The 15,185-nt window shown below is 48.9% G+C and overlaps 1 protein-coding gene across 2 annotated transcripts; it reads right to left on the bottom strand.

The window, feature by feature from the left end:
* WRAP53 (WD repeat containing antisense to TP53) lies at positions 1–14,866 on the bottom strand. 2 transcript variants are annotated; one of them, XM_017972323.3, is made up of 10 exons: positions 14,101–14,866; positions 13,865–13,963; positions 13,174–13,285; positions 2,897–2,985; positions 1,949–2,057; positions 1,709–1,841; positions 946–1,154; positions 659–762; positions 378–512; positions 1–263 (listed from the first exon to the last, which is right to left on the bottom strand). In XM_017972323.3, the coding sequence occupies exons 1-10, from the start codon at positions 14,529–14,531 to the stop codon at positions 17–19; spliced, it is 1,668 nt and encodes a 555-aa protein (XP_017827812.1). In that variant the 5' UTR covers positions 14,532–14,866; the 3' UTR covers positions 1–16. The 2 variants fall into 2 exon arrangements, with proteins under 2 accessions (XP_017827812.1, XP_002747993.1); XM_002747947.6 differs by having other exon boundaries at positions 1,949–2,039.
* Positions 14,867–15,185: the final 319 nt, after the last annotated feature.

Raw genomic sequence — 15,185 nt, 5'->3', positions numbered from 1 at the left:
TATCATAAAAACCTTTTTACATAAGCTCACTGTCACCTCCCTCCATCCCTCCCTGCCCTTTCTCGCCATGGTGGTCATCAGGGATGCTGGGGTCTGGGCCCCCCCCACACCACCAGAGCTGAAGCCGACATTCAAGGTGGACATGGCGCGTAGAGAGCAGGGGAAGGCCCAGCTCTGGCTCCCCTTCGTCCCCACTCTCTGTGGGCTCTGGAAACACACGCTGACCGGAGGCGGTAGCCAGGAGAGGCAGGCTAGGGTGCAGGCTGAGGGAGAGATGAGAGGGTCTGTCAGCACCTTCAGTAAGAACACTTGCTCCCTCTGGGATTCACCTCCTTCCCCAACCCAATCCCCAACATCTCTGGAATTGAAGTGAGGACCTCACGCCATTGGTGCAGTCCTTTTGGGGCAGAAAACTCAATACAGGCTCCGGCTTCCCATCATTGCCAGGCCCGCCCGTGTCCCACACTTGGACGGCCCCGCTCGTGCTGCCACTCACTAGGAACTGCCCAGTCCTGGAAGAGAGAGGAGAGATTTGCTGGCAGAGGCATCATCCCCGGGGCAGGAACTCCCCACACCCAGGGGCTGGGACCCCACAGCTGAGCCCTGACATTCCTAGGCTTATCAGGGCCCTGTGTGGGAAGGAGCCACGGCCACTCACGGATCCACATGGAAATAGATGCGCTGATTGGTGGTCACCTCTCGACTCAGGGACCACAGTGGGTAACCAGGCTGCCGGAGATCCCAGCACAGGAGCTCAGCATCCTAGAGACACAGAACAGGACCTGGAGTGGCCCCCCAAGCCCTAGATGTCCCTGCCTCCCTCAGGGTCTCCAGGCACTCCGTCAGCTTGGGATTTCTCCCCATCCCCATCACCATCCCCCTGCACTGCAGACTACATCCCCACTCCTGCCCAGCTGCTTTGAGCTCTCAGAGTATGACCCCTACCTTGCGGGCTCCTGAGAAGAAGCGGTTGCCATCGGGGTGAAAGCAGAGGTGAGTGATGCCCCCTTGGTGCCCTCCCAGCAAGGCAAGAGGGGAGCCATCATCCCAGGCATACAGACCCAGGGAGCGGCCGTAGGAGCCACAGGCATAGAGGGGCTGAGCTGGGCTGAAGGCTATGCAGGAGATGATGCCACTCTGGCCCTGCCTTTTTGCTAGAGAGGGAAGGAACAAAGTGGGGAAGGGGCTGTAGCTCCTGGCCCCACCAAGCAGAGCTCTGTCTCCCATCCCAGCACCAGCATGCTTGCACTCAACACATCTCCCCCACGCTGTTTGTCAGGAGCAGGATAAAGACCTCTGATGCTTCCCACATCTATCCTCCCAAATGACCTAAACACCAAGCCCCACGCCCACTTCATCCCTCTCAAATTCCAGTTTTTCCTTGGAGAGATGCAAGTTGAAGGCCTACAGGAAAACAGAATCAGCTTCATGAAAAATTTTCTAGAAAGATTTCAGAGACCAAAAGCTCCACAGCTGACAGGGCATGGGTTCAGGAATTAAGCCGTCCTCTGACCGGCTGGTTGACCTTGGGGAGGTTTCCTACATGCTCTGAGTCTGCTTTCTCCTCTGTCAACTGGGCTGCAGCTGCCTCCCAGGGTTGTACACATGACGGCATGAAACTCCACAGGTGGCCCCTGGCTCACACAAGGACCTATGCAGGAGGCAGCACGCTTCTCTCTCCACCCCCCATGGAGGCACAGATGCTTACCAAATGTGGCTCGGACCTCGCAGTCTCGGCCGGGTCGGGCCGTGGAAAAAACACGCACAGTCCGGTTGAACCCACAGAAGAGTTGGGAGCCATCCGGGGAGAAGCAGAGTGAATGGGCTGCTGTCAGCTCATCCTGGGAAAAGAAAAGGGCTGAAAACATGTCTTGCAAAGCCTCAGCTTCCCTAAAGGAAGGAGAGCCAGGCCAGCAGAAATACTAGGGCTGAGTGTGAAGGTCCCTACCAGGTGGTTGTAGGCACGAAAGGAAGCCCGGAGCTCTCCAGTGAATGCGTCCCAGATATGAATAGGGTTCTCCCGGCTGCTGCTGGCTACACTGAGAGAGACATGGACACTGAAACCCTTGTGCTGTCAAAGGAAGGGGAGGAATGGCCGGGCGCGGTGGCTGACGCCTGTAATCCTAGCACTTTGGGAGGCCGAGGCAGGTGGATCACCTGAGGTCAGTTCGAGACCAGCCTGGCCAACATGGTGAAACCCTGTCTCTACTAAAAACACAAAATTAGCTGGGTATGGTAGTGCATACCTGTAATCCCAGCTACTTGGGAGGCTGAGGCAGGAGAATTGCTTGAACCTGGGAGGTTGAGGTTGCAGTGAGCCGAGGTTGCACCAGTGCACTCCAGCCTGGATGACAGAGCAAGACTCTGTCTCAAAAAAACAAAAATACAGGGCAGGTGCGGTAGCTCATGCCTGTAATCCCAGCACGTTTGGAGGCTGAGGAGGGTGGATCACGAGGTCACGAGTTCGAGACCAGCCTGGCCAACATGGTGAAACCCTGTCTCTACTAAAAATACAAAAATTAGCCAGGCAAAGTGGGTACTCAGGAGGCTGAGGCAGAAGAATTGCTTGAACTCAGGAGGTAGAAGTTGCAGTAAGTAGAGATCACACCACTGCACTCTAGCCTGGATGACAGAGCAAGACTCCATTTCAAAAAAAAAAAACAAACAAACTTAGCTGGGCATGGATTGTGCCACTGCACTCCAGCCTAGGTGACAGAGTGAGACTCAATCTCAAAAAAGAAAAAAGAAGGGGAGGAAGCCAACTGACCAGCCCCTCTGATGAGCATGACAAGCTTTCCTCTTCTGAAGGACCCTGGCAGCCCTTGACTCTCCCAAGAGGACCCGCTTGAAACTGGGAGGTGGGGTGGCGAACAGAGAGGCAAAGGACATTACTTACTAGGAGGTGTCTGGCTGGGCTGAGGACATCAGAGAATACCAGCAGTAATCATAGATGGTATCACCTTCCACCATTCGAAGGACAGGGACCTAGACAGAGATGTACAAATGCCTGAGTCACTCGGAGGGAAACGGTGTCTGAGGCATGTGCCTCTAGCAGTGTTGTGGCAGATGGGGTGTATATACGGAGCAGAGACTCTGTCTCAATGTTCAAGGGCGAGCTCAGACTTTAATGTCAGATTTAGCCACCAAAAGCCATATAGATTCATACTTTTTCTTTTCTTTTAAAAAGGTTTTGAGATGGAGTTTCATTCCTGTTGCCCAGGCTGGAGTGCAATGGTGTGATCTCGGCTCACAGCAACCTCTGCCTCCCGGTTCCAATAGATTCTCCTGCCTCAGCCTCCCAAGTAGCTGGGATTATAGGTATGCTCAACCACGCCAGGCTAATTTTGTATTTTTAGTAGAGACAGGGTTTCTCCATGTTGGTCAGACTGGTCTTGAACTTCTGACCTCAGGTGATCTACCCACCTCAGCCTCCAAAAGTGCTGGGATTACAGGTGTGAGCCACCATGCCCAGCCTCTTACTTTTTCTTTTTAAACACTTAGAGAGGAAGAAACAAATAATAATACCCCAACCCAGACACAAAGAACTAACCAGTAATTCAAATATTTACTGAGTACATGTTAGGTGCCATTTGACCCTTTAAAAAAATATTAGCACAAAAATTAGCCAGGCATGATGGCAGGCCCCTGTAATCCCAAATACTCGGGAGGCTGAGGCAGGAAAATCCCTTGAACCCAGGAGGTGGAGGTTGCAGTGAGCTGAGATTGCACCACTGCACTCCAGCCGGGGCAACAGAGAGAGACACTGTCTAAAAAAAAAAAAAAATCCATCAGCAGGGCACAGTGGCTCACACCTGTAATACCAGTACTTTGGGAGGCTGAGGCAGGCAGATCACTGGAGCCCAGGAGTTCAAGACCAGCCTGGGTAATATAGTAAAACCCTGTCTCCTCGAGGAAAAAAAAATTATCTAGGCATGGTGGCACATGCCTGTAGTCCCAGCTGCTAGGGAGGTTGAGGCATGAGAATCACTTGAGCCCAGGAGGCAGAGACTGCAGTGAGCCCAGATGGTGCCACTGCACTCCAGCCTGGGAGACAGAGTGAAAAGCTGTCTCAAAAATACAAAAATGAAAACAAAAAAAGTAACTTCCCTATAAAAATGAAGGAAAAAAAGTAAGCAGTTCAAACATCCAGCTGAAGAAAAAACTATGTTTAAACCCCTTTCCTAACAGAAACTCTCCCTCAGAGGTAAACAATATACTGAATTTATCATTGTCATACATTTATTTAGGACTATATTATACTTTATTTATTTTTAAGGCAGAGTCTCACTGTGTCACCCAGGCTGGAGTGCAGTGGCACGACCTTTGCCTCCAGGGTTTAAGTGATTCTTGAGCGTCAGTAGCTGGAATTACCGGAGTTCACCACCACACCTGACTAATATTTTTTTTCTTTTTTTAATTTTACTTTAGGTTCTGGGGTACATGTGCAGATTATGCAGCATTGTTGCATAGGTACACACATGGCAAGGTGGTTTGCTACCTCCATCCCCCCATCACCGACTAGTTTTTGTATTTTTAGTAGAGACATGGTTTTGCCATCTTGGCCAGGCTGGTCTCAAACTCCTGGCCTCAAGTGATCCACCTGTCCCAGCCTCTCGAAGTGCTGGGATTACAGGTGTGAGCCACTGCGCCCGACCTAGGAATATATTCATATGGGAAATTTGTGAAAAAAAACAGTATCTAACGTTCTCTGGCAGGTCATTATACTTAGTTTTTTCTTTTGTTAGAGACAGGGTCTTGCTCTCTTGCCCAAGCTAGAGTGCAATGGTGCAATCATCTCACTGTGACCTCAAACTCCTGGGCTCTAGCAGTCCCCCAGCCTCAGCCTCCCTAGTAACTAGGAAGACAGACACATGCCACCATGTCTGGCTAATTTTTTAAATTATTTTTTTGTAGATCAGGGGTCTATGTTGCTCAGGCTGGTCTAAAACTCCTGGCCTCAGGCAATCCACCCACCTCAGCCTTTCAAAGCACTGGGATTACAAGCATGAGCTACCATGCCCAGCCTACACCTAACAGTAATGATATCATATCATATGTATCCTTCTGTGATAGTGAGCTTTAACCATGGTAACACATTTTGCTGTAATTCATACCTTTTCACTGCTGTACAGTACTCCACTCATGAATACATTCAAACTGATTTACCCTGCTTCTGTTGAGTCACTGACGTCGTTCTATTTTTTGGCTAGTGTGCTTTAACATTCTGTACATATGTAGAAGTGTTTCTCTACAGTTTCTGCTGATGAGTGAAATTACTGGTCTCTATGCTATGCACTTTGCCAACTTTGTAAGATACTATAATGTCCATTTCTTTCCCAAAGCACTCATCCCAATGTCCTCTCCCACCAGCAGCATGTAGGAATCTCTATTCTAGCCTGGGCAATATAACAAGACCTCAATTTTACAAAAAATTAAAAAATTAGGCATGGTGGCATGCTTGTAGTCCCAGCTGTTCGGGACGCTGAGGCAGCAGGATTGCTTGACCCCAGGAAGTTGAGGCTGCAGTGCACCATGTTTGCACCACTGCATCCCAGTCTGGGCAACAGAGCAAGATCCTGTCTCCAAAAAAAAAAGGATCGTTCTTTATCCTCTTAGTATTGCCAGACTTTTACATATTTCTTAATATGAAGGCAGTGAAATGGGCTTTCATTACAGCATAAATTTCTATTTCCATCATTACTGTAAGAGAGTTTAGATATTTCCTCTATGCTTACTAGCCATTAGGTGTATCTTTTCATAAATTTTGCTCATTTTCTTTCTTTCTTCTTTTCCTTCCTTCCTTCCTTCCTTCCTTCCTTCCTTCCTTCCTTCCTTCCTTCCTTCTTTCCCTCCCTCCCTCCCTCTCTTCTTTCTCTTTCTTTCTTTTCTTTCTTCTTTCTTCTCTCTCTCTCTCTCTCTCTCTCTCTCTCTCTCTCTCTCTTTCTTTCTTTCCCCCCAGGCTTTTGAGTCTTGCTCTATCCGCTGGAGTGTGCAATGGTGCAATTTCAGCACACACTGCAACCTCCGCCTCCAAGGCTCAAGCAATTCTTGTGCCTCAGCCTCCCAAGTAGCTGGGATTACAGGCACCCACCACCACGCCTGGCTAATTTTTGTATTTTTAGTAGAGATGGGGTTTCGCCATGTTGGCCAAGCTGGTCTCAAACTCCTGGCCTCAAGTGATCTGCCTGCCTCGGCTTCCCAAAGTGCTGAGATTACAGGAATGAACCACCGCACCAGGCCAAATTTTGCCCATTGTTCTACTAGGTTGTTTTGTTTTTTGTTTTGGGGGGGTTTTGTTGTTTGTTTGAGACAGTGTTTTTCTCTGTTCCCCAAGCTGTAATATAGTGGCACAATCTCTGCTCACTACAACCTCTGCCTCCTGGGTTCAAGCAATTCTCATGCCTCAGCCTCCCAAGTAGCTGGGACTACAGGCAGTTGTCACCAAACCCGACTAATTTTTATATTTTTTAGTAGAGACAGGGTTTTACCATGTTAGCCAGGCTGGTCTTGAACTCCCGGCCTCAAGTGATTGCCCACCTCCACCTCCCAAAGTGGGGATTACAGGCATAAGCCACTGCACCTGGCCAATTGTTGCCTTTTTCTTACTGATTTGTAAGAAATATTTAAATAGTCTGGACATCCGTCCTTCATCAGTTATCTGCTGGCCCTCAGGCTGATGTCAACCCACCATGACTTCAGTGTCCCCCCTCTACCCTGAACCCATATATCCAACTGCCTGGTGGACAGTGCCACTTGACCATCCCACAGGATCCTCAAACTCAATTTGTCCATAATGGGCCCAGCATCTGCTACCGTCAAACCTGCTGTTCCTCCTGGACTCCACAACCAGTGCTCAATCCTGAAATCTGAGTACCAGCCTTTACTGCTACCATCTTCACTTTCTTTCCACTCCTGGTCCAACCCAATACCAAATCTTGCCAGTTCCTCCTCCTAGCCTTCCATTACCATGCTGCTACCCCGACCCACCTCTCAAAGCTCATCTCTATCTGCTCATTCTCTTAAAATCTCTGAGTCCTGCCATTTTGACTCTCAGGTCCCATAAGGTGCCAACTCGCTACACTTTCAATCTACTAGCTTTCACATGTCCTAGGCTCCAAGTCTGGAATATTCTTCCTTCATCTCCCTTAACGACTCCTCCTGGGTGACTCCTAATCATCCTTCAGGTCTCTTTGATGCTTCTTCCTCTGGGAATGCTTCCCTAACCCCTCCAGCTGAACAAGGCACCCCTGCTCCACTTTCCTATAGTCTTCAGTGCTCCCCACCCTGCTTCCATCATACCTATGGGAAAAGGAAGGAATCTCATCTGCCTTGCTCTCACCACTGCTTCCCCAACACCTGGTGCAGAATCAGCAGTCAGTAAACATGGGTTTAATGAGCAAAAGGAGGCAGGGGACTGTTTCAGCAGCATAAGGCCCAAAATAATAGGACCTTGAATTAAAGTAGCAGTGGTGGAATAGACAGATGTGAATGGATTAGGAAGATAAGGTGGACCTGATGGGATTTGGTAAGTATTGGGAGGCAGAGGCAGGCGGATCACTTGAGGTCAGGAGTTGAGACCAGTCTGGCCAACATGGTGAAACCCCAGCCTCCAAAGTAGCTGGGCTTACAGGCACATGCCACCACACCCAGCTAATTTTTGTATTTTTAGTAGAGAAGGGGTTTCACCATGTTGGCCAGGCTGATCTCGAACTCCTAACCTCAGGTGATCCGCCCACCTCAGCCTCCCAAAGTCCTGAGATTACAGGCATGAGCCACCATGCCTAGCCTTTTTTTTTTTGAGATGAAGTTTTCTCTTGTTGCTCATTTCTACTAAAAAAACAAATATTAGCCAGGCATGGCGGCATATGCCTGTGATCTCAGCTGCTTGGGAGGCTAAGGCAGGAGAAACACTTGAACCAGGGAGGCAGAGGTTGCAGTGAACCCAGATCGCACCATTGCACTCCAGCCTAGGTGACGGAGCAAGACTGTCTCAAAAAAAAAAAAAAATTTTCTCTTGACAGAAGAACCTCCCCCAAAATACATGAAGATAATTTGTTCACTAAAGAATAACTTATGATATAATAATCCTGAAAACAACCCCAATGTCCAAAACAGGAGGTAAGAAAATTATCATAAGCACTCAATGCAATATCATACACCATTAAACAACATAACTGTGAAGACTAGACTACCATGAAAAACATTTAGAATATGATTGTTCAAAGGAAAAAAGGCATGTAGAAAACCATGTACTATATGATTACACCCGCATGAAAGCTTTCAGTATTTGAACAGAGCTTAGAAAGAAATGTAGAAAAATTCGGAGGGCTAAATTCTGCAGTGGCAGGTAATAATGATTTTTTTCTCTTTTTAACATTCCCATTTCTTTCTTTTTATTTATTAATTTATTTTTTGAGATGAAGTTTCACTCTTGTTGCCCAGACTGGAGTGCAATAGCATGTTCTCGGCTCATCGCAACTTCCATTTCCTGTGTTCAAGTGATCTCCTGCCTCAGCCTCCTGAGTAGCTGGGATTACAGGTGCATGCCACCACACCCAGCTAATTTTTGTATTTTTTGTAGAGACGGAGTTTCACCATGTTGGCCAGGCTGGTCTCACTCCCAACCTGATGTGATCTGCCAGCCTCGACCTCCCAAAGTACTGGGATTACAGGCATGAGCCACCACGTGCAGACTTTTGTTTTTGTTTTTTTGAGACGAAGTTTTGCTCTTGTTGCCCAGCCTGGGTTGCAATGGCATGATCTCGCCTCACCGCAATTTCCACCTCCCCAGTTCGAGCGATTCTCCTGCCTCAGCCTCCCGAGTAGCTGGGATTACAGGCATGCACCACCGCGCCTGGCTAGTTTTGTATTTTTAGTAGAGATAGGGTTTCTCCATGTTGGTCAGGCTAGTCTCGAACTCCCAACCTTGGGTCATCCACCCACCTCAGCCTCCCAAAGTGCTGGGATTACAGGTGTGAGCCACCACACTCAGCTCCCATTTCTCTTACAATTCTGCAATATTCAACCTCCCTACATTTCCAGAGTCTCTTCTAACTATCCCTGCCTTGAAACAACCTCTCCCCTCCTGAACTCCGAGCCTTAAGAAAACACCTTACAATTTGTACAGAGAACTCAATGTCTGCAAGCCTCCAGTCTTTTTGAGATGGAGTCTCACTCTGTTGCCAGGCTGGAATGCAGTAGCAGGATCTTGACTCACTGCAACCTCCACCTCCAGATTCAAGCAATTCTCCTGCTTCAGCCTCCCAAGTAGCTGGGAATACAGGCGTGTGCCACCATACCCAGCTAATTTTTGCATTTTTAGTACAGACAGGGTTTCACCTTATTGGCCAGGATTGTCTCGATCTCTTCACCTTGTGATCTGCCTGCCTCAGCCTCCTAAAATGCTGGGATTACAGGCGTGAGCCCCCATGCCCAACCAAGCCTCCACTCTTAAGAGTTGCATGTGAGGTAAGCATTCAGGACCAGTCTTGGAAATCAGTACCTTTCTTCTTTTAATGAGCCAACAAGACTCACCCCTGCCGCAGATCACTTGAGGCCAGGAGCTTGAGACTAGCCTGGGCAACATGGAGAAATTGCATCTCTACTAAAAATACAAAAATTTGACAGGCGTGGTGGCACATGCCTGCAGTCCCAGCTACTTAGGAGGCTGAGGCATGAGAATCATTTGAACCTGGGAGGCAGAGGTTTTAGTGAGCCAAGATCACACCACTGCCCCCTGCACTCCAGCCTGAGCAACAGAGTGAGACCCTGTCTCAAACAAAAAAACAACAACAAAAAACGGACTCAACCTCACCCATCCTCCTATTAAGCACTAGAGAAGTCCTGCTCTTCTGGGTCATCTAGCATCACCACCACTTGTATACTGCTCTAAGCACACCCTAATCTGCCCCAAACACACACTCTTCCCAGCCCTCCCAAATTAACCATGGCCTCTGAAATTCCTACTCAAGGATCTAAAAACCAGCTGGGCACAGTCGCTCATGCCTATAATTGCAACATTTTGGGAGGCCAAGGCAAAGGAATCACTGAAGCCAGCCTGGACAATCTACCGAGACCCCATTTGTACAAAAAATACAAAAATTAGCTGAGCATGGTGCCATGGCCTATAGTCCCTGCTACTTGGAAGGAGTTCAAGGCCGTAGTGAGCTATGATTGCGACACTGTACTCTATCCAGCCTGGGCAACAGAGCGAGACCCCATTTCTAATGAGATAAATAATAACACCCCACTATATTTCTCATCATCTCCTCAGAATGATCTATTTGCCCCTGCATCTGCCTGGCCCTAGCTGTCCCCACGGCCCTCTCAAGCTGAGATGGCTTTAATGCTCATAGCCAGCTGTCCTCAGTACATACCTAAGGACAGGAGGTGGCTGGGTGTCATTATGCCCCTGCTGTCAAACCCTAGCTCCTCTGCAATCCTTGTCATCAGGCTAGCTTTCCCTGTTTTATCACCCTCCCTCATCCACTAAGACTTTACCTCCTAGTTCGTCAGCTCACTGCCCACGAACAGTCCTGTTATCATTCTTGTTTTTTTGTGGGTTTCTTGGTTTTGTTTTTTTTTTTTCGGTAGAGTCTCGCCCTGTTGCCCAGGTTGGAGTGCAATGGCGCAGGCTCGGTTCACCACAACCTCTGCGTCCTGCGTTCAAATGATTCTCCTGCCTCAGCCTCTCGAGTAGCTGGGATTACAGGTGCCTATCAACACACCCTGATAATCTTCATAGTTTTAGTAGAGATGGGGTTTTACCAAGTTGACCAGGCTGGTCTCGAACTCATGACCTCAGGTGATCCACCTGCCTTGGCCTCCCAAAGTGCTGGGACTACAGGTGTGAGCCACTGCGCCCAGCCTGTTCTTTTCTTGAAACAGGATCTGTTTCTGTCAGATAACAGTGAGCCAGGAGCACAGTGGTATGATCCTGGCTCACTAAAACCTCTGCCTCCAAGGCTCAAGTGATCCTTCCACCTCAGTCTCCTGAGTAGCTGGGATTACAGGTATGAGCCACCATGCCCAGCCTTTCTGATGTTTTAACACACAAAACTGCCCAGGCATGATGGCTCACGCCTGTAATCCCAACACTTTGGGAGGCTGAAGTGGGCAGACCACAAGGTCAGGATATCAAGACCATCCTGGCTAAGACAGTGCAACTCCATCTCTACTAAAAAAAAAAAATATGGCTGGGTGCAGTGGCTCATACCTGTAATCCCAGCACTTTGGGAGGCCAAGGCAGACGGATCACCTGAGGTTGGGAGTTCAAGACCAGCCTGACCAACATGGAGAAACCCCATCTCTAATAAAAATACAAAATTAGCAGGCATGGTAGTACATGCCTGTAATTCCAGCTACTTGGGATGCTGAGGCAGGAGAATCACTTGAACCCAGGAGGTGGAGGTTGCAGTGAACCAAGATTGCACCATTGCACTCCAGCCTGGGCAACAAAAGCGAAACTCCATCTTGAAAAAAAAAATACAAAAAATTAGCTGGTCGTGGTGGCACATGCCTGTAGTCCCAGCTATTCGGGAGGCCGAGGCAGGAGAATCACTTAAACACAGGAGGCAGAGGCTGCAGTTAACCAAGATGCACCACTGCACTCCACCCTGGGCAACAGAGCAAGACTCAACTAAAAAAAAAAAAAAAAGAACAGTTCTGGGTGTTTGTAATATCATTGCCAGTTCCTGGAAAGCTCTTTCCAAAAGTCTTCATGTGACTGACCCCTTATCCTCCTTCAGGGCTTGGCTCAAATGCCTCCTTTTCAAAGAGCTCCTTCCTGACCACTTCATGCAACGTGGGTTCCTCTAGTTAGTCTCTCTTCATTCTGTTTCTTTCCTTCAGAGCGTTTATTATCATCTTGTGCCTGACGCTTGCTAGTTCACATGCATCAGCAACAAGATAATTCCTCTTGTTTGTTGTCTATCTCCCACGCAGAAAGCAAACCAGCCCTTCATCTGTCTTGTCCACCACTTTATCCCAGCACAGTGACTAACACATATCAGTAGTCAATCAATAAATATCTATAGGCCGGGCACAGTGGCTCACACCTGTAATCCCATACTTTGGGAGGCTGAGGCGGTGGATCATCTGAGGTCAGAAGCTCGAGACCAGCCTGGCCAACATGGTGAAACCCCATCTCTACTAAAACTACAAAAGTAAGTCAAACGTGGTGACGCATGCCTGTTGTCCCAGCTACTCAGGGGCCTAAGTCAGGAGACTCATTTAAACACAGAGGTGTCACCACGGCACTCCAGCCTGGGTGACAGAGCAAGACTCTGTCTCAAAAAAATAGTAAGTAATGCCCAGCACAGTGGTTCACGCCTGTAATCCCAGCTTTGGGAGGCAGAGACAGGTGGATTATGAGGTCAGGAGTTCAAGACTAGCCTGGCCAACATGGTGAAACCCCATCTCTACTAAAAATTCAAAATTTAGCTGGGTATGGTGGCACGTTCCTATAATCCCAGCTACCGGGGAGGCTGAGGCAGGAGAACTGCTTGAATCAGGACCCAGGAAGCAGACGTTGCAGTGAGCTGAGGCAGCGCCACTGCACTCTAGCCTGGGCTACAGAGCAAGACTCCATCTCAAAATAACAGTAATAATAATAAAAAGCCAGGTGCAGTGACTCACATCTGTAATCCCAGCACTTTGGGAGGCCAAGATGGGCGGATCATGAAGTCAAGAGATCCAGACCATTCTGGCTAATATGGTGAAATCCTGTCTCTACTAAAAATACAAAAATTACCTGGGCGTGGTGGCGTGCAGTTGTAATCCCAGCTACTCAGGAGGCTGAGGCAAGATAATCGCTTGAACCCGGGAGGCAGAGGTTGCAGTGAGCTGAAATCACACCACTGCACTCCAGTCTGGGCAACAGAGTGAGAGTCCGTCTCAAAATAATAATAATAATAATAATAAATCTGTAAATACTGCCACAAGAAATTCAATACTTTTTAATAAAAACCCAGATTCCTAATTAAAGAAAAGGGAAACATCTCTCTAAATAACTTCAGAATTCGGACAGAAAATGCTACCCGTGGAAACTCATCTTGAAAAACAGTCCTATTTGTGAACAGGAAACAGGAAATATTTGGACTACACTTTCTCCATCTCCATGAAGGACTTAAATGTGCAGCATTGACAAAGGGGCAGAGTTAGCCCTATCCTTACCATTTCTGCATATTCCATCTGCTCCTCCTCATGGTACAGCTCTGGGGGCAGGTTATAAATTCGCAAGATGTTATCAGCACTGTTGGTCAAGATGCAAGAACCATCAGGGGCCCTAGAAACAGGAGAGAGTTAGAAAGCTGGCCAGATCTACGCTTTTCAAGTGTAGGGCTAGGGCTGCACCTACCTCTGGGGTAGGTAAGCCCCCTGACTCCTTGAGGGAAGCAGAAGACACAAAGACAGAAAATGCTAGATAAAATTTAAGCTCAGGGCCAGGCATGGTGGTTCACACCTGTAATCTCAGCACTTTGGGAGGCTGAGGCTGGCGGATCACCTGAGGTCGGGAGTTCGAGACCAGCCTGACTAACATGGAGAAACCCCATCTCTACTAAAAATACAAAATTACCTGGGCATGGTGGCACATGCCTGCAATCCCAGTTACTTGTGAGGCTGAGGCAGGAGAATCGCTTGAACCCGAGAGGCTGTGGCTGTGGTGAGCAGAGATCACATCATTGCACTGCAGCCTGGGCAACAAGAGTGAAACTCTGTCTCCAAAAAAAAAAAAATCAGGCTGAGTGTAAAAAAGTTACGTGCCCCTTCTTCAGCTCTGGTGTTTCCTTCTCCTAGATAACTGGCATGTTTTACAGTGAAAATTCTGGGGGTGGTCAGATCCCTGCACCGTTATTATCCTTACCATTTACAGCCTTTCAAGAAGTTCTCAGGTTGAGTGCTGAACTCTGACCAGGAACCACTGAGAAATCGAGGCAGCTGGGAGAAGCTGTAGTTCCAAGCGCTAAAAGGAAGATGGAGGACAAAAACGTGGGTCGTTTCTGCAAATGGGGCAGGGGACTGGAGAAGCGGGTCTGAGGACCAGTGGATAGGTCGACCTCATCTCCCCGGACTCCACACTCAACTGCCATCACCACTTACGGGTCTCCCTCGTCATCTGCAGTGGGTTCCCCAGACGCATCTTCCATGGCTTTCCCAGACCCCAACCCTGGCCCGTTCACTTCTTCCTCAAAAAGGCTCCCGTTTGCTTCTTCTGCAGTAAGGCTTCCATTTTCAGAAAGTTCTTGCTTCTCGATTCGAGGACTCATTTCACTAGGAGGACCAAACTCTGTTTCCAGGGGAGTGGAGAGAGAAACTGGGTCCCCCTCCCCTGGCTCCTGGGACACAGCGGAGCCAGCCACGGGATATGGGGACAACCGGGGCGGATCGTCCCTTTCAGAAGGCGGTGGCATCAGTTCAGGGTCCGCATTTTTATCCATCGGGAAAGCGTGAGGAGAAGGATGAGCTGCAGCTGGGTCCTGGTCTGAAGGACAGCAGTCCGGAGCTAACGGTTGCGTCTCCAAAGTCTTCATACTGCAGACGGAGCACAGCGGACATCAACCTCAGTCGGGATGGCCTCGAAGTTCTCAGGAATCCGACTCAGAACTTAAAAACCCCACCTGTGCTTCCTTCCTCTTCTGGGAGGAGGCAGAAGACTCCAGGGAGGAGAGGCGAACAGCGGACGCCAACTTTGAAAGCACGGCGTTCCCTGGCACCGCGGGTCGCTAGGCGCTTCTCGCAGTCGCGGGATTTGGGCCCACCTTCCAAGTGGGCCGCCGCATCACGGATCAGATTTCGCGGGCGACCCTCGGAACCCTCAGAGCCGGGACGTGAAAGGTTAGACAGTTTCCCGTTCCCATCAAGCCTTAGGGCTCCTCGTAGCTGCTGGGAGTTGTAGTCCGAACGCTTCTGTCTTGGCGAGAAGCGCCTGCACTCCCCCTATCGGCTCCCGCGGTAATTTTTAAAGTACCTGTCCCACCCGCCGTCTGCAGAGGGCGCTGCAGGTCTTGCATCTCTTTTGCATCTCATTCTCCAGGCTCTAGACCTGTCTCTCTCCCTTCTTTCAAAAAATACTATCGAGCTCTTACTTGCTCCCCAGCACTGATACAGGCACTGGGAAATACAGCAATGAATAAGATGGGAGAAAAATTCTCATAAGGCTTACGTTTCCATGTACTGAAAGCAAT

Source organism: Callithrix jacchus, chromosome 5 (genome assembly GCF_049354715.1).
Source record: "Callithrix jacchus isolate 240 chromosome 5, calJac240_pri, whole genome shotgun sequence".
In the NCBI taxonomy this organism is placed as follows: Eukaryota; Metazoa; Chordata; class Mammalia; order Primates; family Cebidae; genus Callithrix; species Callithrix jacchus.
Note: the sequence above shows the minus strand (reverse complement) of the source record. Positions and strands in the feature narration are given on the sequence as shown.